General features: G+C 45.0%; 1 protein-coding gene across 1 annotated transcript; it reads left to right on the forward strand.

Moving 5' to 3' along the window:
* Positions 1–3,776: 3,776 nt before the first annotated feature.
* MAB21L3 (mab-21 like 3) lies at positions 3,777–25,254 on the forward strand. The gene is made up of 6 exons (XM_035252570.3): positions 3,777–3,854; positions 10,403–10,543; positions 13,870–14,161; positions 17,753–17,931; positions 18,433–18,627; positions 23,394–25,254. The coding sequence occupies exons 1-6, from the start codon at positions 3,807–3,809 to the stop codon at positions 23,625–23,627; spliced, it is 1,089 nt and encodes a 362-aa protein (XP_035108461.2). The 5' UTR covers positions 3,777–3,806; the 3' UTR covers positions 23,628–25,254.
* The last annotated feature ends 267 nt before the right edge of the window (positions 25,255–25,521 follow it).

Raw genomic sequence — 25,521 nt, forward strand, 5'->3', positions numbered from 1 at the left:
CCTACCCACCAGGTCAGACCAGGAGAATTACTGACATGCAGTAAAAGAAGGATCTTTCCTATGCAACCAACCTAAGTATCCATGGACCAATGAACGGATAAAGAAAATGTGGTACATGTACACCATGGAATACTACTCAGCCATCAAAAATAATTAAATTATGTCTTTTACAGCAATTTGGATGGACCTGGAGGCCACTGTTAAGTGAAGTTAGGAACAGAAAAACCCCTTATCTCCTTATTTATAAGTGGGAGCTAAGCTATGGGTATCCCAAGACATACAACGTGGCATAATGGATTTTGGATACTCAGAAGGGGGAGGCGGGAGGGAACTAAGGAATAAAAAACTACATATTGCGTGCACTGTACACTACTTGGGTGATGAGTGCACCAAAATCTCAGACTTTACCACCACATAATTCATCCATGCAATCAGAAACCACTTGTATGCCAAAAACTATGGAAATAACAATTAAAAAACAAAACAAGGCCGGGCGCGGTGGCTCATGCCTATAATCCCAGCACTTTGGGAGGTTGAGGCGGGTGGATCACAAGGTCAAGAGATCGAAACCATCCTGTCCAACATGGTGAAATCCCATCTCTACTAAAAATACAAAAAATTAGCTGGGCACGGTGGCGCATGCCTGTAATCCCAGCTACTCAGGAGGCTGAGGCAGGGGAATTGCCTGAACCCAGGAGGTGGAGGTTGCAGTGAGCCGAGATCGCGCCAGTCTGGCACCTGGCGACGGAGTGAGACTCTGTCTCAAAAAAAAAAAAAAAAAAAAACTAAACATCCCTACAAAAAAGGATCTTTTTCCTCAGGGAGTGAAATGGAGTATAAAGACAAATATTTTTTGAGGTCTTATCATGTGCCAAGTACTACGCTAAGTTTTTTTTTTAATCAAGCCTTTCTGTAAAAGAAGATAGGAGTCACAGATGCGTGCATATAATTAAACGTATAATTTGTCAGGTGATTTTATACATCTTAAAATACTATATTTTATTTATTATAATATCACATTCATGGCATTCTAATAAATGTCACACTAGTGACGTTCTAATAAATAATGTTATTTTGCATAATGTTTAACATAAGCAGATAAGCATTAACACTTAATGAGGGCCAGTTGTGTGTTAGGTGCTGAAGCTTCTCTGGAGACATGGAATAGACAAGGCCCCTGCCTCGAGTTGTTCACTGCTGTGGACTGCATCCCATCACAGGTGATTATCTCTGTCTGGTCTTCTGCATTGTCAGATTTAATCTGAGTCATACCGGAAATCTTTTAAAAAGTCAGAGTTTGTAACCCTGGCAAACTTTAACAAATTTGCATATTTCAGGTTGATTTGGATCAAGCTAACCTTCTTCCTTCTTGAAATTAAAATCTCAGACACTAAGTAAATCAGTAACAAACACTTGTGCTGGTAATCCAGGGCTGGCATGATCTCCCTGAGACTTCTCACACTGACAGCATAGGGTTTTGAATACCTTGTTAACCCGACTTTTAAAAATAAGTTCTTACTCTTCACCATAGAAACTGAGCCGAACAGGTTTACTTTTCCATACTTGCATTTGGTGTGAGTCATGAGAAATGAGGATATTTATTTTCCACGGAAGGAAGAGAACCTGAGCTAACTTTGAATCTCCTCAGTGGCCTGGCCTACAGGCGCCTTAGGCTTACTGTGATTCAATCCCTTGTTGCGGATCCTTTACTCAGTTACCCAGAGAGCTACATCTAAAAAGAAAGCTTGTCTTCATCAATCTGTCAGACAGGAGCTGTCAGAGAGTCTGTATTTGTGGGACTGCCCTGTACTTCAGAGCATTTGCCCATGAGGAGCTGTATCACTGAGTAGGGAACTAGGCTTTGCTCCCACAACACAGCTATTCCCTGGATACGGCACCCTGGTAAAATCAGACTCTGGTAGCTTCCCTGAGCACATGATTGTGTCTTCATTTCCCAGCCGCTCACTTGCCCTGCTGGTTGCTCACATCTGGCAATTGTCACTGGCAAGAGAAGATTCCAGTTATAACATTTTGATCAGCTGAAGTTCTAGAGCGATCGAGATAGGGCAGCCACAGGGGCAAAAATGATGACAGATGTCTGCGGTAACCCCTGGACATTAGGGAGTACCCCACCATAGGAAAGTGACTCACAAGTTAATGATTACGGTGAAAACAGAAGTCACGACAAAAATGAGCACATGGGAGAAAGAGTGGGACTTTGGCGATGTTGAAGATGAGGTAGAGAGAGAATACTAAATCGCACGTTCAGAGAAAGAGGATCTTGCTCACTCTTTAAAAAGGAGTTTGGGGCTACTATAATAAGAGAAGCCCAAGGAATAAGATTTTGAAAAACTTGGAAGTACTTGATATAAAAAGAAGGAGATTTAGAATTACATATAGAAGCAAATGGAAAATCAAGGCTGTTTTGAGGGGTGCTATCAGAGCACCCCTCATTGGAGGATGTAGTTTACAGTTTTGTATCAGGCTCTGCAATGGCAGGAGATTCTGTAGAAGCTGTACTGAGAGCTGGGACTCATACCGTGGGTGGGGCACAGAGCAGCTAGAGAACTGTGATTTGGCTTTTGCTTGGGGCAGAGTATGGGAAGATATGCAAATTCCGGGGCCCAGACAGTGGCGTGGCTTTGCAGGCAGCACTTCCAGGTGGGCTCGGAAGCACCTGCCTTTGCAACATTGCTCAAAAGTCAGCAATGCTCCCAGGAGGGCTGTCATTTCTTTAGATCATCTGATAGCAGACTCCCGTGATGTTTACCAGCTTCAAGGAGATCAGACCATTGGGAAATTCTTTTTTCTTCTGTAGTAAAACTAGCCCCAGCCAGCCCAACTGGGAATTTACTGCCTGAGCTGTTTTCCAACGTAAGTTTTGCTGGCAAAACCAGACGTGAGTGTTCCCTCGCCTCTCAAGGGACCTGTTTATACTGACTTTATTTTTACTGCCAGCTTTCAAGTTGGAAGAGGGAAGTTACCTTTAAAGGTCAGCAGGTGAGCAGAAGGATTCCTGACCGGCCATTCCTGTGTGTGTGTGTGCGCGCCTGTGTGCCCTCTGCCTGTGTGTGCCTGTGTGTACGTGTGTGCCTGTGTGTACGTGTGTGCCTGTGTGTACGTGTGTGCCTGTGTGTACGTGTGTGCATGCTTTTCCAAATGCCAACCGTTGTGCTCTGCTGTGGTTGACAAGACCTGATCACTTCTTTGTGGGCATAATGATGGGTCCCAGGCTGGTTGTTCAGCCGTTTATTTGTTGATTGTAAAGAAAGTAAATCAATCTGGGGGATTTTCTGGATTGGAGAGCAAGCGGTATTTACTGTCAACAAGATAAGGACGAGGAGATATAAGATACTGAGTTCCAGGTGCATCTAGTGTCGGGACAGGAGCATAAAAGGTGGGAGAAGCCAACTACATGCAGGGTATTTCTAACTTGGATGGAACTTTTAAGTACTTGGGTGGGAAATACAATTTGGAAAATTGCTCTCTGGTCAAAGAACCAGTCAATATAGCTAAATAAGGTATAATTAGGTTGGACTTAAATTCAATTTTATCAACCCTTCTTTTTAAATTCTTTTTTTTTTTTAATTTCCCAAACGATGACAGATGGATTTTCACAATTTGGAAATAAAAACTTGAGTGAACGGTTTGGAGGGAAAGTCTCTGGTCCATTACACATTTCTGGAAAAATTCAGTACCAAGACTCACATTACTGGGAGTGCTATCTACTCATGAGTGTTGTACTCCATTGAGGAAAAAAAGAAAACCAGGAAGTTGCTGTACTACTCAGGATTGACCAAGAAGCCATGAAATCCCTTACCGTGGGAGACTTAGAAGATTGCCTGCTGAATAAGGTAAGGACAGACCCGGTCTCTCCCATGCACCCCTCCCCATTCACGCTGCTCCCAACCAAACCTTGATCCAGAAAGGATCTCAAGCTGTTTCTAAATACACATAAAATGCTCCTCAGAAGACAGACTGTCACCCATAACAATGTTTGGGGACTTCACATATTTCAGTCTTCTCTTTGAGGGTTCAGTTCCTAGAGACATGCTTGGTATAGAATATAGAACGGAGAGTTGGAATCTGGGGGATGGGGGGAGCTCCAGCTCTGCCACTGCCACTCGTGTGGTCACGAGTCACTTCATCTGCCTGAGCCTTGACCTTCTTCTTTGTAAAATGGGAATAATAATAGGAACTTCACGGGGTCTTGGAAAAAGAGCAAATGAAATGAAAACAAAGCTTTTTAAAAACTGTGAAACTACTAGGTTTTAAAATATTACCATATTTTTAGTACATATTAGTTAAGAATTTAATTTCTTCTAGATGGTCATAGGCTGTCAAAAAATGTTAGAACTTGAAGGTGTCTTAAATATTATCCGGTTTAAGCCTTTTCCTTTACGGATGAAGCTATAAGGCAGGATGTTAATGTTAAAACCAAAATAGTTAAATTGACTAGGAAGTAGGAGCTAGTCTGCAGTTTTCATGCCTTTACAAGTACACAAAGCAAAGATCCTTATCATAGTGATAAGAAAGTGTATTTCTTAGGCAGAATCATTAAGAGAGATAAATAAGGAAAACCTGGGATGGTAAAACTATAATAAACAAAGTGATATCCCATTATTCCTCCCTTTGAGGACTCTAAATGGTAGAGACACCAGCTGGTATTTTTTTCCATGGGTCCTGTATTTTTTGTAAGAAAAAATTCCAAAATCTTTAGCATAGTGTTCGAGTAACTTCGAGTGCTCTTTCTACCCTCTGCTCCCCCTGCATTTCCAATAGCAGAAATCCTAAACAGTGCTCACCGCGTTGAATCCAGCTCCTGCCCCTTGATATATTGCACGGCGGACCGTAAGGGATGCAGTAGAGATTTCAACAGATTGCTAGAGGAGAAGAGATGCATTAGGTCTGATGGGAAAGGTGTCTGACAGAAAGAAGAGTGGAGGCAAAGCCTTGGACGAAGTGTAGGGTTTTCATAAGTGGAGAAGTATAGGAAAGGTCTTCAGGACTAAGGGAGCCCCATTCAAACAGTCAAGGTGTGTTTCATTCCCGGTCACCTTTCTCTTTTAGAGGCAGGACAGTGCAGTGGTTACAAATACAGGTTTTGGAAGGATGCTACCTGTGTTCTGTAACTGACTAACTCTGGGAACCTGGGAGAATTACTTAAACGTTCTGAACTTTGGTTTCCTCATCTATAAAATGGGGATAATCATAGCATCCACCTTAAAGAATTATGGGTAGGCACGAATGAGCCTGTGTATAAAAGGCCCTATTCACAGGAAAGACTCAATAATCTCAGCTCTATACAGTGCTGCTGCTGTTGTAGCTTCTGCTACGTTTGGGGGTTGCAAATATTCCGTGTGGCCCAAGCACTTGATTCATGGAAGAATTAGTCTAAAAAGGAAGGGATATGACGGTGGAAAGCCTATTTTCTCATGTGTATCTATCACTGGATTTAACTTTCCATCTCTCTAAATTATTAGCCTCTGAAAGGAGATGATACCTGTTTTGTTTGGTTGAAATTCTTTTAGCTGATGATTGGATTCCACGCAATTCCAGAATGAAAGGTCTGACTTCTTGTTTTCTGGAAGGAAGTTCTCAGTCTTTTCTTCCCAGTAACACTCGTCGGGAATGATATACACATCGGCTGCCTGCTCATGGGTATGACCTGTGTGCCATTCCTGGCATGCAGCTTAGCACCGCCACTCTGTCTCTCTCGCAAGGAAGTGTATCGGAATGTGAGTGAGTCAGAGTGGTATTATTATAAGGAATCACCTTGAGTTCCCAGAGTTTATATCTGAAACAGTAAATTATTCGCAAACGAGCTATTAACAGCAGCCGTGTTCATGAACCTGAGCTAGTAATACAAGTGACTTGTGGGGCAACAATGAGCCGGATGCTGTGGTTAAGGAGGAGGCAGGGAAAGGGGCCCGGGGTGGGACATGGTCCTGCAAGAGCGGGGGACATGCCTGGAAAGAGTGAGGCCCAGACAAAATCTGTTTCCGTGTTTTGCCATGAACTAGGTTTGGCGACAAGGCTGCCTCAAGGCTGCCAAGCCCCACTGCCTGCTTTTCCACACCCTAAAATGAACTTCTCGCTGTATCTGCCTAGGGTGTGGCCAGGATAAGTGGAGAGAAACAGTCTGGGGAGTCTGTGTTGTCACACCATGAGGGTGACAAGAGGTGTCTGGGACTAAGCCTGGAAACCCCCAGCACCAGTCACTTCTGGGCCACCAAATAGCGCAGTGATGCTGTGTGGGGAAGAACTTACTGCAGGAAGTGTGGCCAGAGACGTGGCGAGGGGCGGCGCTGCCCATCACCTAGTGAGAAAGAGGCTTCCACTCAGGTCCCACAGCAGGGGCTTCGCTTTCTGGCCCCTGCATGACCCTTTGTGCTTGTGAGAAGCCAGAACAGTTGCTGATGCCCAAATACACGGAGACTTAGGACTCCTCGTTTCATGAGTCTTGACTTTAAATTGAAGGCATTTTTAGGTTGAGGAAGAGGATGAGGGGTAGGCGGTACTTCTGGTACATCAGTACTTGAGGGTGTGGCCAAGTGTGATGGAAAGAAGAGTTGGAGAGCCCGTCTAGTTCTACCTCTACTGCTGGTGTGATGTTAGGAAAGCCGCCTGCCACGCTGGTCCTCCGTGAAGTCACACCAGACAAGGCAGTTTCTGAGGTCTCGTCCATTTCTAAGATCCTGAGTCTAAATTGCAACGGAAGTGATGGAGGAAGAAAATGAAAACTGGAATTTGTGACTCTAGGTCTCAGAAAGCATTCTCTTATTCTCACTTTCACCTTTGGCAATCAAAACAGGTCGTAAGGGTGACCTAATAACCTGTGTAGCAAGTGAGAGATTATACTTGTTTTCCAGGAGTGTGTGATCCTGTCCTGCCTGGTAAGAATTTCACCATCAAATGAGGGTACAGTTTGGCTGGGCGTGGTGGCTCATGCCTGCAATCCCAGCACTTTGGGAAGTCGAGGCAGGCGGATCACTTGAGGTCAGGAGTTCGAGACCAGCCTGGCCGACATAATAAAACGCTGTCTCTACTTAAAATACAAAAAATTAGCCAGGCATGATAGAGGGCACATATAATCCCAGTTATTGGGAGGCTGAGGCAGGAGAATCACTTTAACTTGGGGGGCAGAGGTTGCTGTGTGCCAAGATGTGCCACTGTACTCCAGCTTGGGCAACAAGAGTGAAATTCTGTGCCCTCTTCCCCTTCTTTCCTCCTGCCACACCAAGATGAATTCCTCACTCAGGTTTCTGGATGTGCATGACTCCTTTCGGGTGGGAAATCCTTACAAAATGGTTTTGCTCTCTCTTCTCTCACCACTGACTCTTTTCTCTCAGCATTTAAAAATGTTTAAGCCTGTGTATCATTTTGCAAACCAAAACAAACAAGGAAAAGCCGTTCACATCCCTGCTGTTTTGGTTTTCCCCCCAAGTAAAAGTTCTTGGAGGAGTTGCTCACCTCTGCCTTCACGTGTGTCTTCCACTCAGCCTTAATCCACCGCTTGATGCCCACTTCTCCCCCACCATCAGTGCTGGTGCCCAGCATTCCCCCAGCACAGCAGTCATATTCGAGCTGTCAGACTCCATGGACATGTGGGGCCTTGACTCACTCGGCCACTTACTGTTGACTTTGTTCTTGAAACTCTTCCTCTACTTTTGAGACCTCTCACTGTTTATTCTCCCACTTCACCACCTCCTCTAAGGTGATTATATTCTAAAAATATCACAGGAACAATTGCACAGGCCTGAGAAACACAGAGTCTCTCTTTGTGCTGCTCATGCCTGTGCAATTGTTTTCCCTTGTGGAGCAACCTTCTTGCTCCTTTCTTCCTGGCGGACTCCTACTAAGCTTTCAAGATACAATCCCAACACACTGTGCCTCCAGGGAGGCCTCCCAACCTCCACACTGGATGAAGTGTCTGTGTATCCATAGCATCTGTGCAAACCTCTACCTTGCACTGGAGTGCAGTGATGTTAATTTCCAGTTTATTTGTCCTGCTTTGTCAAGTTATCTAGAAACCTTGTGGCAACATGTGTACACAGAGCCCAGCATAAAATAGATATTCCGCTAAAATTACTCAAATAAGATTGAATCACGACACAAAGCGGAAGTCCTGCGCTGGAGAGGCGACTTCATTCTGGGCTTCCAAAAGCTTTATTTGTGATGTGTTATTTTTTCCATAATAGCAGCCCCACACCTGTATTCTGTACCTATATTTGTCTTCCTCACTATTGTCAATGCATGGCTGCGTCTATTTTGTGCCTTGCTGTGTTCCAGCATTGAACGGTGCCCACCACAGAGCACGCGTTCAACAGATACTTACTGGTGAACTGACGCTACATGTGCTACACAACATGTGTACAAATAGGTGCACAGTCACCTTCTTATTCTATGTACATGTGAAGTTGGCTTCCTGGTTGATGGGAAGTATGAGTGAGATCTCAGGTGGCCCAGTTGATGACTTAATCTAGGAAAACAGGAATCTCTGACTTGGGCTTTTTTTCTGGCTGTGGTGATCAGTTTATGGGTGTCTCAGAATGACTCTAGAATATGTAGAAACAGCCATTATACCATAGTTCAGAGATTCATGGATGGGCATCAGATATTGCTTAAAACTGGTTACTGGCTGAAGGAGCCTCTGAAGGAGAGTCTTGTCATGACCGCTGGCAGGTGCCTCCCGAGCAAATGACAAAGAGCCCCCTCCATTTCAGAAGAAACTTGCTGACCCTTCTGTCTCTCATTTGGATTTTCCTGTGTCTCTCCTGGAGTTTACTAAAAGTTCCTTTGTGTTTCCCACAAACATCTATTTCCCTAAACCTAAAGTATCTGATTAGTGTTCAGTTTTCTAAGAGAATTTCCCAGTTCTTGGTAACTCACTGTGGTGACCCTCTGTCAGCAGAAACATAAATGCATACCTTTTCTTAAGGGTCTAGAAGCAAAACACAGGGGTGAGTACAGAGACAAAGAGAACCATCATTTACTGACGACATCGGTAGGAAGCAAGCTGCTGAGTGCTGATGCATGTTAAGAAATATTCACACCCGGGGCAGCAGGCGTGACAGTACCATGGTAGAGTCTCGCCATGGGTTACAAAGCCCTGTGTGATGACCTGGCCCCTGCCTTCCTCTCCAAACTCACCTCCTGTCACTTTCCGTTTGCCGGATCTATCCACAGTGGCCTCGCTGCTAACCTTAGAGAATTGTCTACTTCAGAGAAGGAGCATGGAATCTGCTCTCCCAAGCTGTCCTCATCCTCGCTCAAATGCCACCTCCTTAGAGAAGTCTTCTTTGTCCATTGTCCACCCTAACTAAAATAGCTGCCACTTTATTCTCTAGTCCCTTATCATATTTTATTTTTCTTCATGGGACTTATCATACCTGATATTATATTATACATACACACACATACGCACCTACACACACATATCTATGAAAGCGTGTATCATACAGAAATACACATATATACATACATACATTTGTGTCTGTGTGTATATAATGTAATATCAGGTATAATACTATATATTATGATATTGATATTAAATATCATATTATATATAATATATTATGATATTATATTTACATATATTCCTGTATTTTCTTTTTTTTCTTCTTTTCTTTTTTTTAATATAAAGACCAGGTTTCACCATGTTGGTCAGGCTGGTCTTGAACTCCTGACCTCAGGTGATCCACCCACCTTGGCCTCCCAGAGTGCTGGGATTACAGTCATGAGCCACCGCGCCTGGCCTTATTCCTGTATTTTCCTTTTTTTTTTTTTTGGCGACGGAGTCTTGCTCTGTCACCAGGCTGGGGTGCAGTGGTGCAATCTCGGCTCACTGCAACCTCCACCTCCCAGGTTCAAGCAATTCTCCTGCCTCAGCCTCCCAAGTAGCTGGGACTACAGGCATGCACCACCACACCCAGCTAATTTTTGTATTTTTAGTAGAGATGGGGTTTCATCATGTTGGCCAGGATGGTCTCGATCTCTTGACCTTGTGATCCTCCCGCCTCGGCCTCCCAAAGTGCTGGGATTACAGGCGTGAGCCCCCACGCACGGCCATATTCCTGTATTTTCACTATCCGCAGTGTTCACTGTTGTCTTATTCACTGTTGTGTCCCCAGTACCTGGCCTGGCACCTGCTACATAGTAGGTCCTAGATAAATATCAAATGAATGCATCTGTTACAGAAAAGAACATTGAGGCCCCAACAAGTGTCTTCTCAGTAGAGTCAGACCGAAGTCCATCTCCCCTGTGTCTTGGGAAGGCAGGATTTTTGAACTAAATTCCCCTGGTCACCCCTCGCTGTTCCCTTGTCTTCTCAGTTTCTTATGCCAGTGCCTTGGGGCCCACATGGGAAATAACCACCTCTGCTGATCCCTCCTACACCCAGGTGGACTTGAGGCGCCAGCAGATTTCCCAGGCTGTGGAGGAGGTCCAGAAAGTTGTTCATCATTTGACCACAAATATCAGCTCCCAAGACATTAGATTTCAAGCCGTGCCTTACTCTGACACGTACAATGTAAATATTAAGGTAAGTAAGTCTCGCTGTCTCTAAGTGCCACCAGCAGAGCCAGGACACTCGGGCAGGGGGATCTCAGTATGTGACAGATGCTTGCCTCACTAAGAATACTCATACTCTTTTTTCCACAGGTACTCTTAGTTTTTACCATTTACAATCTCATTTTATACATGCCATTTCAGCCAGCGATGTGGTTTATACCTTCAATCCCAGCACTTTGGGAGGCCGAGGTAGGAGGACTGCTTGAGGCCAAGAGTTTGAGACCAGCCTGGGCAACGTAATGAAATGGCGTCTCTATAGAAAATGAGAAAAAGATAGATGTTATTTCCTCTGAGCCCCCACATTCCTAGATGAGAAAAACTGGGCTTAGAGAAGTCAAATGACTTGATCAAGTCATGTCAGGTACCACAGCCAGAACTCACAACAGAGGCTTTTGATTTCAAAGCACACTCCACAGTCACAATCAAAGCTCCGTTAAACACACATTCATTTACTAACCATCTACTTAGTAGATTGGGGGTGGGGTAGAGGAACCAAGGGCATCCACAAAAGGACAGTTGAAAGTAATCGTCTCAGGGTTGCGGATGGGGAAGGAAGAAAGTAGAAGATGCGGCACGAAGAAACTGCAGGAGCAGGCTCGCAACCCCTCTCCCCGCTGAGGAGCCCCACCCAGTGTAAGCCAGTGGGTAACACCAGCATTCAGGCAATGCATCAGTGAGGGCAGAGCTGTACACACAGAAACGACCTCACTCAAACCTGTAAGCCACCTGGTGGAAAAGACAGTCTGCTTATCTCTGTTTAGGGGTGAGAGAAATCAGGCTCTGAATCCCCGTCATTCTTTTTTTTTTTTTTTTTTTAATTTTTTATTGGATTATAGGTTTTGGGGTACATGAGCAGAGCATGCAAGACAGTTGCGTAGGTACACACATGGCAGTGTGCTTTGCTTTTCTTCTCCCCTTCACCCACATTTGGCATTTCTCCCCAGGCTATCCCTCCCCACCTCCCCCTCCCACTGGCCCTCCCCTTTTCCCCCCAATAGACCCCAGTGTTTAGTACGCCCCTTTCTGTGTCCATGTGTTCTCATTTATCTTGATTTTTCTTATGCCACATAGCTTTCACTTTGTATTACATTTGTATATATTCATGGCCCATTTCTCACAACAAACTGCAAATCCCTTGATCGTAAAGACTATGTTTACTGATCGTTTTGTTCCTAGCACCCAGCAACATGTGTGGCCCACGGTAAACACTTAACTTACATGGAATGAATTAATAAATAAATGAGCAAAAGAGTTAGTACCTGAGCAAAAGACCATTGCTGGCCCATTATGTCTCAAAGTTGGTGGACACAAGAACCACCAGAGAGATTCTGGGATTTGTGGATTTTCGAACAGTGTACAGCTCTGCCCTCACTAATTGTAATTCCAGGGTGAAAATTGTAAAACTAGATTGAATCCTGGAATCATCTGCCCAGCTCTACACCCAGGCCAAGCTAACTTGAACACGTGTAAACCAGTCATTAGAAATAGTCATATTACATTACTTTTCTTAGCACTATACCCAAGGAAATTTCTTTCAGTGGTCCCAGTTAGAATTCATAGCTTAAAATATACCTTGTGTTTACATATGTCATGTCTTACATATTAAGCTTTGAAAATAGTTACAGCATAGGATATAAAATTGCTTTTATCTTAGATCAAATTCAACATGTTTTTTTTTTGGTTTGGTTTGGTTTGGTTTTTTAATTTAAATAAAGATAGGGTCTTATTCTGTCACCCAGGCTGGAGTGCAATGGTGCAATCATGGCTCACTGCAGCCTCAACCTCCCAGGCTTACCTGAGCAGCTGGGACTACAGGTGCAAATGCCACCATGCCTGGTTAATTTTTGTTTGTTTTTTTTTTGTAGAGGTGGGTTTCATCATATTGCCCAGGTTGCTCAACAAATATTTACTAAGCACCAGTTATATGACTAACAACATGATCGTTGCGCTTTTGAACTCACATAAAAGTGGACTGAAATAATGTACAGGTCTTAAATTCTATACTTTAGATGTTTTTTTCTTCTTTTTAAATCCAGCCACCTTTTTATGGGTACCAGAAGTCATGTGGATACATCATCTAAAACATCAAACTATTGTTTTCTCAGTTAGGCGGAAACAGCTGGAGCTGATTAGGGTGTTCACCCCTCAGTGGGTCAGTGACTGGTCCTGGATAAGGGTTAACCAAATTCCACGGTCAGAGCTTTCCATGGAGAGGAGGCAGCTGACTCCCAGCCGAAGGTGTACAGGAAGTGGGACATGGTCAGAGTTCAGGCTCTTTTGACGGCTCTGTTTACCCACTCACTCCATCCCCCAGCTGCTGGTCTGACTGCTTTCCCCCAGTCATTGCTTCACTGGATCCTGAAGAAGGGGATTAGGTGGATTCTGACAGTTCGCTTTTTTTCTTTAAACTTAGAATCATCTCAACAGCTCACATGGTCTAAACAAGCAAGCTTTCATTTTGCCTTTGATTTTGGAAGGGTTAGTCATGAACACTGATCATGGGTTATCAGAACAGGCCAAAAAAAAGGGGGAGCCAGTTTACAAAATCTTTTCACCTCCCCTCCTATTACTTCTTACCTTTTATTTGTGTCAAAACGTTCACCATTCCATGTCATTCATTCTTTAGTGAGTACCAGCTTAGGGTAGAGAAATAATAACTGAACAAGCTGTCAAATGACCTAAACTCAAATTCTGACTCTTCCATTTCCTGGCTGTGTGTCCCTGGAGAGAACTCCAAGCCCCTCTGCACCTTGGATTCCTCATCTGGAAAATGGCACTTTTGGGAGGCTGAGGTGGGTAGATCATCTGAGGTCAGGAGTTCAAGACCAGCCTGGCCATCATGGTGAAACCCCATCTTTGTAAAAAAAAAAAAAAAAGAAAGAAAAGAAAAAGAAAATGGCAACAAACTTACTGTGTCATTATGAAGTTGAAATGGTCAAACACATTAGAATTACATGCTGCATCTTCATGGAACTCAATGCATATTCATTCTTCTTTCTCAAACTTCAGGTCTCCTGTGAAGTTCCTGGTCTAGTTCATTGTCTTTACTGGCAGATTCATGAAATCATAAATTCAGCGAGTTAATTTACCTACTCGAAGTATTTACAGTGGTTCAGTGGCAGAACAAAGATGTAATCCACTTGTAACACCCAGGTCTAGGTCTCTGTGTTTCTGCTCACACTGCTGAGGGAGGAGTGGTTAACGGAGACGCCTGGCGAGACAGGTTGGCTCCCAGGAGCTCTGTTACTTCCTGAATCTATTAACTCATGCTTGTTTTCAATCCCTTCCTGACCCCAGGTTTTGGCCCCCAGTCAGTTCCTCGCCACAGTCCCAGTAAAAGGCCTGGCCGGGTACAGGGAGGCCAGGGAGCAGCGCTGGAGGTACTATACCCTGCAGGGCACCAGGCTGCCCTGCCCCTTGCGAGACCCCGAGGGTCTGCAGCAGTGGCTGGAGGTGGAACAATTTATGAAGAGCTTGTGGCAGTGGCATGAGACAGATGTGAACATCGATGGAGACATTGTACCTGCCAAGGTCCTCCTGGTGTTCCGGAAGCTGGTGGAAAACGCGATCAGAACCTGTCACCTCTCAGGTGAGCTGATCGGGAACAAGTACAAGGGAAAATTGCTGGCATTCCCCTTTCACTCTATGAAACCTCTGCTTGGGTGTCGTCTGCAGCTCACACCCTAAATTTGAGAAAGTAATCATGTGCTCTTCACATGTATTTAACCCTCAAAGTATGAATCAGCATTTTTTTTTTCCTGCTGTTAATGCACAGACGATTGGAATTCATACTAACAAAATAGTCTTGCGACTTTAAGAAATTTACTGTGCTGGCATAGTTATAAAATGCTGTGGATTATTAAGCCTTAACCAGGCCTAAAAACTTAAGCATACTGTTCTTAAAAAAGCAGATTATTCACAAACCCCAGGTCTTCGTGACTAGCACATGTCTACTGCAGCACCTCTGTCTGTCTGCAGTGCCAGTGTGCTGGGATTCCACATTTGGAAACCACCAACTTGCACCAAAACACAGAATCCAGGAGTCATAAAGAACTGATTAAGTTTGACAACTCTGACGTGTTAAGCTGCTGTACAATGCAGCATACGCACACACACACCCTGTTTGTTTGCACAAAGTGAAAAAGTGAATTTCAAACTGGAAATGGCTAATTTTCTTAACTTTTTATATTTTCTTTAAATACAAATAATAGTTTATATTTATAAATTTATTGTATTAATATCTAATAAATATTAATTTATACATATTTTATTAATTTATTTATAAAATTATTAATTTATTATAAAATTTATTATTAATTTTATAAATTAATAGTATATATTTATAAATAAATTTATAATTTTTATAAATTTATAAAATAAATATTAATAAAATATTTATAAAATTTTATAAATTTATAAATTTTATAAATTTATAAATATAAATTTCTATTATTTGTATTTAAAAATATAAAATTTTATAAAATATAAATTTTAAGAAAATTTATATTCTCTTAATTTATAAACCAATAAGAAAGATAAGCTGACCAACAGAAATAAATTACCAAAAAAAAAAGGAATCACAGGAAAATAATACAAATGGCTTGAAAAAAATAAGAAAAGGCATTCCATCTAATGTATATTTCAACATATATTAGAATATACTAATGTTGGGTGCATTGAAACACCTAACCAGTTAAAAAAATGTGTGATCTCGCTTAGTGTCAAGTGGGCATGGTGAAATGGGTATTTTCACGTTATTAAAAGTGTAAATTGGTGTCTCCTTTTTAAAGGGCAATTTGTCTATTTTTATAATGTGCTTACTTGACAATTCAACAATTCTAGTGTTAGAAATGTATTTCTACAAATACACAAAGAAATATGCACCAGGATATTCGCTGTCATAAGTTTTATAGTAGTAAATAGCTAGAAGTAATATAAATGGCTAACAAAGGGAAATTGGCTAAATTGAACTGTGCTATCTCTGCCTCCTGGACTACTATGCAGCCGTGAAGAAGAACAGGCGTATATGCAGAGCTATGAAACATGCATGTGCTGGATTATTAAGTGAAAAACCGAACTGCTAAACCACGTGAGGTTCCGTCTGTGTGAAAACAAAAGGATGTGTTTGTACGTACATTTGCTTGTCTAGATGAACAGTTAGGAAAATTTCCACAGTGGTAATAGTTCATGTTTAGTCCACTTTTTACTAAGTAGAGTAAATTTCATGGATTATTTAGTTAAATCCTCGTAACCACACAATAGAATAAGAATTCTTTTCCTACCTGTTTTAGAGATGAGAAAATTGAGACTTAGCAAGATTAAGTCACTTCTGAAGCTCACACACCTTGTAAGCAGAGCCAGCTGCAGAGCAGGGTGTGGGCCGATAGGCTGGCTCCAGCACAACATTATTCATAGTGAAAGTGCAAAGCAGAATTCAGACCGAGCCAGGTTGACGAGGTGCTTTCAGTAAATAATGCTAATGTGCTCGTCATGTTCCCGTCTGGGCAGCTCTGATGAGATGCAGACAACAAGCCCTTTATCCCACCCTGGCCAAGGAGAGGAACGTTTCCCTTTTGAATAGCCTAACACAATTAATGTGCTTCCATTTTCTGATCTGTGCAAGGAAATGCAAAATAATAGATTCCTATCTATTTCAAGAATTGGGATGAGCAGAGAAGGATGAGTAGATCCTGATCTATTCAAGACTGCTTATCTTTATCTGTAATGAAGGCAAATAAACAAGCAAAAACTGTATCTTTTGAAAGAAGGGGGAAGCAAATTAGAAATGAGGAAATTCTAATATGGGAGCTGGAAAACTCCCAGATGCATTAGTTTACTCTTCTCTCTTTGCCTGGGTAGAAAACAAGGCAATGGACGCTTCTTTCCAGTCACCTGATCCTTGAAACAGTGGCTGTAACATGCTTTGATGTATTTTGCCGTTACAGGGGTTTCTGATGATAGGTACCTCTGAGGCTCGGCTAGCTGAGTGGTATAAGAGACTGAGACTCAGATAAAACACATGTGAAGCCAGATTTCACCAAAGGCATATGAATATATAAAGAGGCTGATACTGTTCCTAACCAGTGTCAGAACATAGAGGTGAAGAGGGAAAGAATGGCATTGACCTTCTCTATGTTTGCATTTCTCTGAAAACCAACATTTAGATGTTTGGGTGGAATGGAAAAGGATATAGGAAAATAGTTAGGTTTCATTTTAAGGTAGCAAATACAGATGGTCCCCAACTTGCCATGGCTCAATGTATGATTTTTTACTTTACAAGGTGTGAAAGTGATACATATTTAGTAGATACTGCACTTCAAGTACGCATGCAACCATTCAATGAATTCCGTGAGATAGTCAACACTTTATTACAGAATAGGCTTTGCCTTAGGTAATTTTACCCAACTGTAAGTTAATGGACATGTTCTGAGCACATTTAAGGTAGGCCAGGCCAAGCTATGATGATGCATTTTCAACTTGCAATGTTTTCAGCTTCATCAGGATGTGACCCCGCTGTAAGTCAAGGAGCATCTGTACTACACTTTTTCTTTCTATTTACCTTCAGTTGAGCCTTCTGAAAAGAATCTATTAATTTATTTTATTTTATTTTATTTCGAGACAGAGTTTCGCTCTTGTTACCCTGGCTGGAGTGCAATGACGCGATCTCGGCTCACCGCAACCTCCACCCCCTGGGTTCAGGCAATTCTCCTGCCTCAGCCTCCTGAGTAGCGGGGATTACAGGCACACGCCACCATGCCCAGCTAATTTTTTGTATTTTTAGTAGAGACGGGGTTTCACCATGTTGACCAGGATGGTCTCGATCTCTTGACCTCGTGATCCACCCGCCTTGGCCTCCCAAAGTGCTGGGATTACAGGCTTGAGCCACCGCACCCGGCCAAGAATCTATTAATTTAAAAGGAAAGGTACCATAAAAACCTTGGGATTTGGGGAGGAAGAACAACCCACCAGCAATGAGACTTCTTACCTCCAATGCTGGCTACCTGACCGACCATCTGGTTTTGATGTCGAGGCTCGATCTTTGACATGCTACAGACACTGTGAAAGTTACCACACCAGTTGCAAGGAGCGGGTCAGAGCAATGCTCACACATTCCTTGTTTGAATGCCTGTACTGTGCAAGCCTTTCTCTTCTCCTTATGCGGTTGGTCATTTCCCATCAGGTAAGGTCAGCATGTTAGGAAACCGCTCTTCAGTCTGGGTTGCTGTGGAAACATCCGCACATCCGGTGGAACTGGAGCTGGTCCCCACAGTGGAGATCCCCACTGCCTGGTCTGAGAAAGCCCGGTGGCCTCGATGTCTGCAGCGCTGGCCTTCCCAAGAGAGAGTGGAATGCATCAAGGTATCAGTGGACGGGACCCCCGCTTGCCAGACCAGTGATGCCAACAGCTTAACCAGTCACAGCATTACTGGCGGCCAACAAGTTTCCAAAGGAAAGTTGAAGTGTCACTAGATCAGCAGTTCTCAAAGTGTGGGCCCTGCACGAGTGTCACCTAGGACCTTGTTAGAAATGCAGCTTCCGGGGCCCGGCTCTGGACCTGCTGAATGAGACCCTGTGAACAGGGCCCAGCAAGCTGTGTTTTAAGAAGCCCTCTGAGTGATGTGATTCTAATGCATGCCCAAGTTGGAGAACTGCTTCAGGAGAGGAAGTGGGTACCACCTTCTAACTATCCACATCCAAGGTGGCTTGTGGTCTCCCTGACTCCCCACTTCTCATCCCCACGTGGGATGTGCTGTCTGCCTTGTGACAGGTTCCCCAGTTCAGTGGACTGCTTCAGAGATGGCTTTCCATACCAGTGAGCGTTGTTCTTCTCATTTCCCAATATTTTTCTCTTTATTCCAGTCGTTTGGGTTTAACTTGTTGGCCTCTTCAAGTTACCACTGGCAGCTGAGCTTCTTCCGTGCTGAGCAGGTGTTGCTGGAACAGCTGGATGACGACGGGGGCTGCCGTAGGAAGTGTTTTCAAGTCATGAGGCAGCTGAAGGAGGACGTCTGGTGCCCGGGGAACAGGCCGGTCATCACATCTCACCATCTGCAGGTGAATGTGGGGCAGATGGGAGAAGGCCCAGGGCAGATTTGGAGAATGACAGGATAGGCCACTCTCCCTATGGCCTCTGTAGAGCCTGGCCAGAGCCACTCGGAAGGGGTGGCATATGTGAAAAATTCAGGATAAGGCTTAAGTATCTATATTTGCCATCCAACAAATGATTACTTATTATGGAAATATGTAAGAGTCACAACGCCCCTGCCCAGGGTAAAATTTCCTCCCTCCCTTCCCTTTCCCAATTCTCTTCTCTCTCCCACTTTTCTTCTACTCTCGCTTTTATTTTACCCACCAAACCAACCTGAGTGCCCACTAGGTGCCGGAAAGCCTGCTGAGGTTCAGAAATGGATTACAAAATGTGGTTTGTGCCTCACACTTAGATGGCTTCGTGTTTGCTCCGGTCTTAGCACCAACTCCAGCCTAAGCACAACTCCTCATGCACACAGACCCACTAACACGGAGCGGAGCCAGGAAATGCAACCAGCAGTTACCACACAGGTAGTGCCACACACCTCTTTCCAGAATCCAACTCACCAGGCAAGGATTTTCCCTTGCTTTGCCAGCACCTGCCTCCCCCTCCCCTAAAGCCAAGAGTACACATTCATTCATGCCTTCACTCATTCATTCAGCAAGCTTTTATTGAGATTACTCTGGGCCAGAGGCATGCCCCATTACCTGCTGTGGGCTCAACCCCTGCTGGCACAAAGGTGAACAGACACAGATGTGGTTCCTCACTCATGGCACTTCTGATCTAGCATGGGAGATAGACATGGGTGAGGCAAGCCCGTGGTGCGTGTAGAATCACACAGTGAGGAAGCACAGGAAAGCGGGGAGCATGGCTCTGTGAAGACTCAGAGCAGCGGAGCCTGACCTGCACTGGGCAGTCCCTGGGACGCTCTTTCTCAAGTTGTGTACCACACAGAGTCAAGTGGACTCTTATGTAGCAGCTGTGTGCAGCCTGCTGGGGTGGGGAAGTAGGAGACTCTTGCGGGTCCCTGGCCAAGCCCAGCCAAGCCCAGGTAGTGTGGGTCCAGGAGCTTCAGCCCTCCTCCCTGGCCCCAGAAAGGATGGACTGCCTTTCTACCAGGTATTCCCTGGGGCAGTCACCTGTCTGTGAGGTGCCTTCCTCACATACGCTTGCCTGCTCCTCTTCTCATTCCATGGACAAAACCGTCTTCCAGCCTCACGTTACTGTGTCTGCTGTAGAGTAACTTATTGAAGGACAGATACCTCATTGGTCTCGTCCAGCTAGCATGCTGACCTTACCTGATGACCTTGTTCATTGACAGATGGATGAATGGCACCCCCAGTATCTCCCCAGTGCTTTGTAGATACTTGCTCAGTAAATATTTCTTGAGCAGATGAATGAGTGGCTTCACATCTTACTTAGCTTTGTGTCTGTGTGTGTGTGTGTGTGTGCAAAAAGGTGAAGTCTTGGCTTCACATTCTGATCTTTCCTGATAACCTATCTTTTTTGACCTTGGAAGAATCTGTTAACATCTCATTCACACACACTGGGGCTTTTCGCTGGTGTTCCAACATTCTCAACGTGTCCTCAAGCACACTCCCCTAAAAACACACAGGCTGTTCTCCTGGATGGAGGGCACATGCTTGCAGAAGATACGTTGATTCGTTCTGTGGATTTAGCTTCTCTTGCTTTCCTTTATACAGGCCACACTAGGAAGAGGCAGAGCTGAGAAGCAAACTCAAGTCTATTTTGTGTCAAAACCTCATGTTCTTAACAATCGACCTCATTCCCTCTCAATTAAGATGGATGGAAATACATTCAGTGACATGAATATTTCAGGCAGGACTGAATGGGGTCTCCACGGGTTTTCCAGCCCATGGCTGCTTGCAAATCTGTATACCCCACAAGGGCTGACTTCTATTCTGATGGCTCCTAAGCCACCTGGTGGATTTTAAGGCAACTTAAGGGTTCTGTTTCAGTGCTCCCTGACCACCTGCATGGCACAATACAATTGCGCGTTCTCAAGGACGGGCATTGTTTTTTGAGGGGACTATCTCCGGAGTAAGATAAGCAGAAGCAGTGCCAACTGCCTTGTTCTCAGTTAGACTAAGGACCAACTGTCTTCTACCCCTAGTCCACAGGCAGGATTATCTCCCATGAGGCGTCCCTGCCCTGGAAATGAGCGTGGCTGGTGACCAACGTACGGTTAGACACCATCCCTGACGATGACTTGAGCGCGCTGGATCCTTGCCAAATCTTCATTTTGGGAAAAGCAGAAGAGGTTGGATTGCAAAACAGTGTCAGGGAGCTGTGGCACTCAGACCCGCCTCACCCTAGGTCTGACACTCTCTCACCAGAGCCTCGCCTTCTCCCCAAAAAGGCTCTGCTCCAAGACTGTTTCATGTGAAGCCAAAGCTTATCTTTCATTGGCTTATTTATTCCTGAAACCCACCATTGCCTTGCTTATAATGAGCTTAATGGCCTCAGTTTGCTTAGGGAGATACCTTAATGAACAAGAAGAATTAAATTTTTTTCTGATATCTAGGTTATCTTCACTAGCATAAAATTATCTCTAACTCATTTATTCAAAATAATCTAAATAGTTGCTATGAACGTACAACCGCCCTAAAAATAGACTATATAAAAATACTCAATATCTAAACCGTAACATGAATGGAAAATTCATTAATTCACTTATTCAATAAAAGCTTACTAACTGCCTCTCACGGGCTACCCTCTGCTGGTACTGGGTGGCTTAAGAGTGAATAAAAGTAGGCATCGGCCAGGCGCGGTGGCTCACGCCTGTAATCCCAGCACTTTGGGAGGCCGAGGAGGGCAGATCATGAGGTCAAGAGGTCAAGATCATCCTGGCCAACATGGTGAAACCCTGTCTCTACTAAAAATACAAAAAAAAATTAGCTGGGCCTGGTGGCGTGTGCTTGTAGTCCCAACTATCCGGGAGGCTGAGGCAGGAGAATTACTTGAACCTGGGAGGCGGAGGTTGCGGTGAGCCGAGATCACACCACTGCACTCCAGCCTGGTGCCTGATGACAGAGCGAGACTCTGCTCAAAAAAAAAAACAAAGGCATCACTCAGGGCTCTCATAAAGTTTATAATCCAGTAGGAGAAATGATAAAATTAATCACGTAAATATAAAAACTACTATCATTGTCACTGCTATGATGGACAAAGAAGGGAAAGAGGTGTGTCCTTTGCGGCAGGAGCAGGGTGTGCAAAGTCCCTGTGGTAGAAGGGAGCATGAAACGGTTGATATGGGTACATGGAGACAGGAAGAGAGGACATGGGTCAAGATGAGTCTGGAAAGGAAGGCAGGGACCAAACCTTCTAAACCACACCGTGTTAAGGATAATGTTTTTAGCTAACAAACAATGGGAAGACCTTGAAGTATGTTAGATGAGAAGGGAAGTCGATGTATGCCTCAGAATGATCCCAGTGGTAGCAGTGTGGATGGTGCTAGTGGGGGTGTCGGCAAGAACAGGGACAGGCTGATGAGATGGCTTCTGCAGAGGTCAGTGAGATGTGGCGGTGTGGAGGGGGATGGTAGAATAATACTAGAGGTGAAGATGAGTGGGTAGACTCCAGAAATACTTAAGCAAGAGGATTGCAGGACTTGGCTGCGGGTGGTAAGAAAGAAGGATGACTCCCACGTTTGCATGTTGCACCACTAGCTAGTTAAGCGACTCTGGAGGCAGATCAGGTTTGTGCAGGAAGACCAGGGGTTCAGTTTGAACACGTTGGGAGTGAGAAAACTTTCAGATACCCATGAGATGCACGGTAAGGAAAACAGGAGAGATCTGGGCTGGAGACACAAATTTGCAAGTCATTCATGTGTAGTGAGAATTAGAGCCGCTGCTGTGGAGGGAACACAGAGCTGAGGCATGAATGCAGAGGGAGAGGAGAAGAGGGCCTGGAGCTGAGCCTCCAGAAACTCCACCTCTCACAGGCAGGCCAAGGAGCATAAATAAGCCTGCCAAGGAGGCGCTGCAGGGCCAGGACAAAACCCAGAGAGGAGATTGCTTGGAATCAAGGGAAGGATGGCTGAGAAGGGAGGGCGTAGGGGTTCTCTGCTGGAAGGTCAGGTAAGGTGCAGGCTGACAAGGGCCTGTTGGATTTAGAAACGGGGAGATCATTGGGCCTTGATGAGAAGAGCCTTTGAGGATTAATGAGAGAAGAATCCATGTGGGAGCGGATTGAGGCGAGAAATGGGAGGAGAGGAAATGATGACAAATACCGGAGCCGACTCTTCGGAAAAGCCTGGATTTGCAGAGGGAAGAGTGAGGGCGGAAGGCGGCTGAGGGGTCGGGTGGCAGGAGAGCTTTCAGCTGGCGAAAAGCAGTTGAGGAAGAGGGTAATCGGTCATATACGGTTCCTGGAAGGCGGGATCCTGAGCCCTGTGGAGGGGTCAGCCCCACCGGCAGGAGAGGCAGAGCAGCGGGGAAGAGAGGAGGGTGCCGCAGTGGGCAAGATCTGTCTGGTTTGGGAGGAGGAGGGGTTCCCTTTTCCCTGTGGAGTAGAAGGCAAAGGCATCACCTGGAGTGGAGACCATGGGAGATGTTGGAGGAGGGTGAGGGCATAGACCGGGAAGAGGTGCGGGGTCGCTGGTAGACGCGGCCCACCCGAAGCCGGGGATTGTGAATTCATGGCAGATCCAGTCTGCCCCGGGCAACTCTTTTCTCCCTCCTTCCAAGGGCACATAAGCTCATTAATTGTTTCCAAGATATCCTCCTCCATTGCCTGAAACCGTGTCTTACAGCACTTCTTCCTTCCACAGACCGTGCTCTTTTGGACCTGCGAGAAATATCCCCACGTTAAAGACTGGCAGGTCTTCAGCAAAGCGTTCCCGCGCCTGGTGAGGAAACTGCACAAGTGTGTGAGCCAGCACTTCCTGAAACACTATTTCGTCCGAAACAGCAACCTCTTTCAGTGCACCAACCCCATTGAACTGGACGCTGTGGCCCAAAGGGTGTCCACTTTCCTGAAGAACCCCCAGATTAGCCCACCCTGATGGCTGCCCCGGCCTGGGAGGCTCTTGGACATTTTGTTCTGGCTTGTTCTCGGGATGGTTCCTCAGTCAGGTGCCAGGACCCTGCCCAGGAAAAAGGCCACAAACAGCAGCGGAAATTACATCAAACCAGTAACACTTTGCAGGTGGGGGAACTGTACCTCAGGATGTCTGGCCCAGGCCTCCCTGGAGCCCAGCAAGTATTTCTGCCCTAGCTACCTCTCCTGGGGACGCCTCTCATCAGGCTTCCTCAGTCTCAGATTCGGAATTGGTGACTTTTTGGAACTTAGTTTCCTTTGTTCAGGCTCTGATTGTCTCACAGTGAAGATGGAGGCAGAACCCCTGGAAGGCCACACATGAGTCTGCTGGCCAATTGTGTACCCAGCCCACCAATCATGGGCGCATTCTCCTGCCATGTGTGAAATGGGAATGTTAATCTACCTACCTCTGAGCAGGGCTGGGTGCCTATGACACTGGGCTGGTGCCTTTTCAAGGGGAAGGCACTGGATCAACACAGCGTGTTACTGGTTGGTTGAGCAGCTGGTGTTTGCATCCTGGATCGGTACCCAGAGCAATGACGCAAAATTGCACCTGATGAGTTAGCGAGCCTGTGCTTCCTTGCTGCCCTCCAGCTTCCTTAGCATGTGGGTCCTGAGGTTCTGTTTGCTTCCCTGGTGTTCTCTAAGCAGGGAGGGACTGGTTTTGATGACAAACGTAAGTCAAAGATAAAACTACAGCTCTCGGCCGGATCCCAACCACAGCCCTTCTCATGCCATGGGTCGTGAATGGAACTTCCTTATATGTATGTAAATAACCTAGTACTGTGGTCTGTGTGGAGTGACCTCAGTGTCTGTCACCGCTCAGTGTGTTCCTTTGCTCACCTCATTCGCTCACTCACTCATTGACAAATGATGCTCATTAGGCATTGGGAACACAGCAAAGAGCAAGGTGGATGAGGACCTCCCCCTGGGGATGCTGCCTGATGGTGGAGACGAGAAATGAACGACAGATAAACACGCACAGTTATTACGAATGGAAGCAAGTGCTCCGAAGGAAAGAAACAGAATGTTGAAGTAGAGTCCACAGAAAGGTCCCCGAAAGATGAAAACGCAAATAGCTGAAGGGGAAGGAAAAGTGACTGAAGGCAAGCCTGGGAGGGCTGGCAGGAGTCAGAGCAGTGGCCTTGTGAAGCCAGGAAGGAATCAGTGTTTTATTCTAAGATCAAAGGTGTGATATTTGACCTCTGCAGAAGCAGAGGAGTATCATGACCTGACTGCATTTTAAACGATTGTTCTGGTAATTGCATGAAGCCGGTCTGGGGGCTCGCACAAGAGCCGGGACACTGGGTGCTCTCGAGCCACCCATTTGGAATTTGACAGAGGCCCACAAAGTAACACACTCTGTGTGGCACAACTAATCAGGAATTCTAGGAGTTCTCGGTGAGATCAATGTGTTTTTTGTTTTTTTTTCTGGTGTTTACTTAATACTTCTCAACTCAAGGGGCTCCCTCATTACTTTTGAAGACTTTTTCCCAAATATCTATACCAAAGATACATTTCTAAAGCGTGAGCTACTGATTTTGTTTTGATGAAAATTAACATTTGAAAATAAAAAGAATTTTTTTCGAATGTACTGTAACCAAATAGTGGGGTCCCAAGGCTATCTCATAACAAATAATGATTTTAAAATACTGAAAAAAAGGATTTCCAAACCTACAATGAGTTTACAGTTTTTGAAAACATGAAGTCCTGGTGCAGTGGCTCATGCCTGTAATCCCAGCACTTTGGGAGGCTGAGACAGGAGGGTCACTTGAGACCAGGAGCTGAAGACCAGCCTGGGCAACATAGCCAGACACTGACACCCCGTCTCTGCAAAAAATTTAAAAATAAGCCAGGTG

Source organism: Callithrix jacchus, chromosome 7 (genome assembly GCF_049354715.1).
Source record: "Callithrix jacchus isolate 240 chromosome 7, calJac240_pri, whole genome shotgun sequence".
Lineage (NCBI taxonomy): Eukaryota > Metazoa > Chordata > Mammalia > Primates > Cebidae > Callithrix > Callithrix jacchus.

Bases quoted from the DNA above. Each gene is read 5' to 3' on its own strand.
- MAB21L3 (XM_035252570.3), top strand. From the start codon at position 3,807: ATGAAATCCCTTACCGTGGGAGACTTAGAAGATTGCCTGCTGAATAAG. The intron at 14,162-17,752 runs GTGAGCTGATCG...ATTTCCCATCAG, and splicing joins CAGAACCTGTCACCTCTCAG to GTAAGGTCAGCATGTTAGGA. The intron at 18,628-23,393 runs GTGAATGTGGGG...TTCCTTCCACAG, and splicing joins TCACATCTCACCATCTGCAG to ACCGTGCTCTTTTGGACCTG.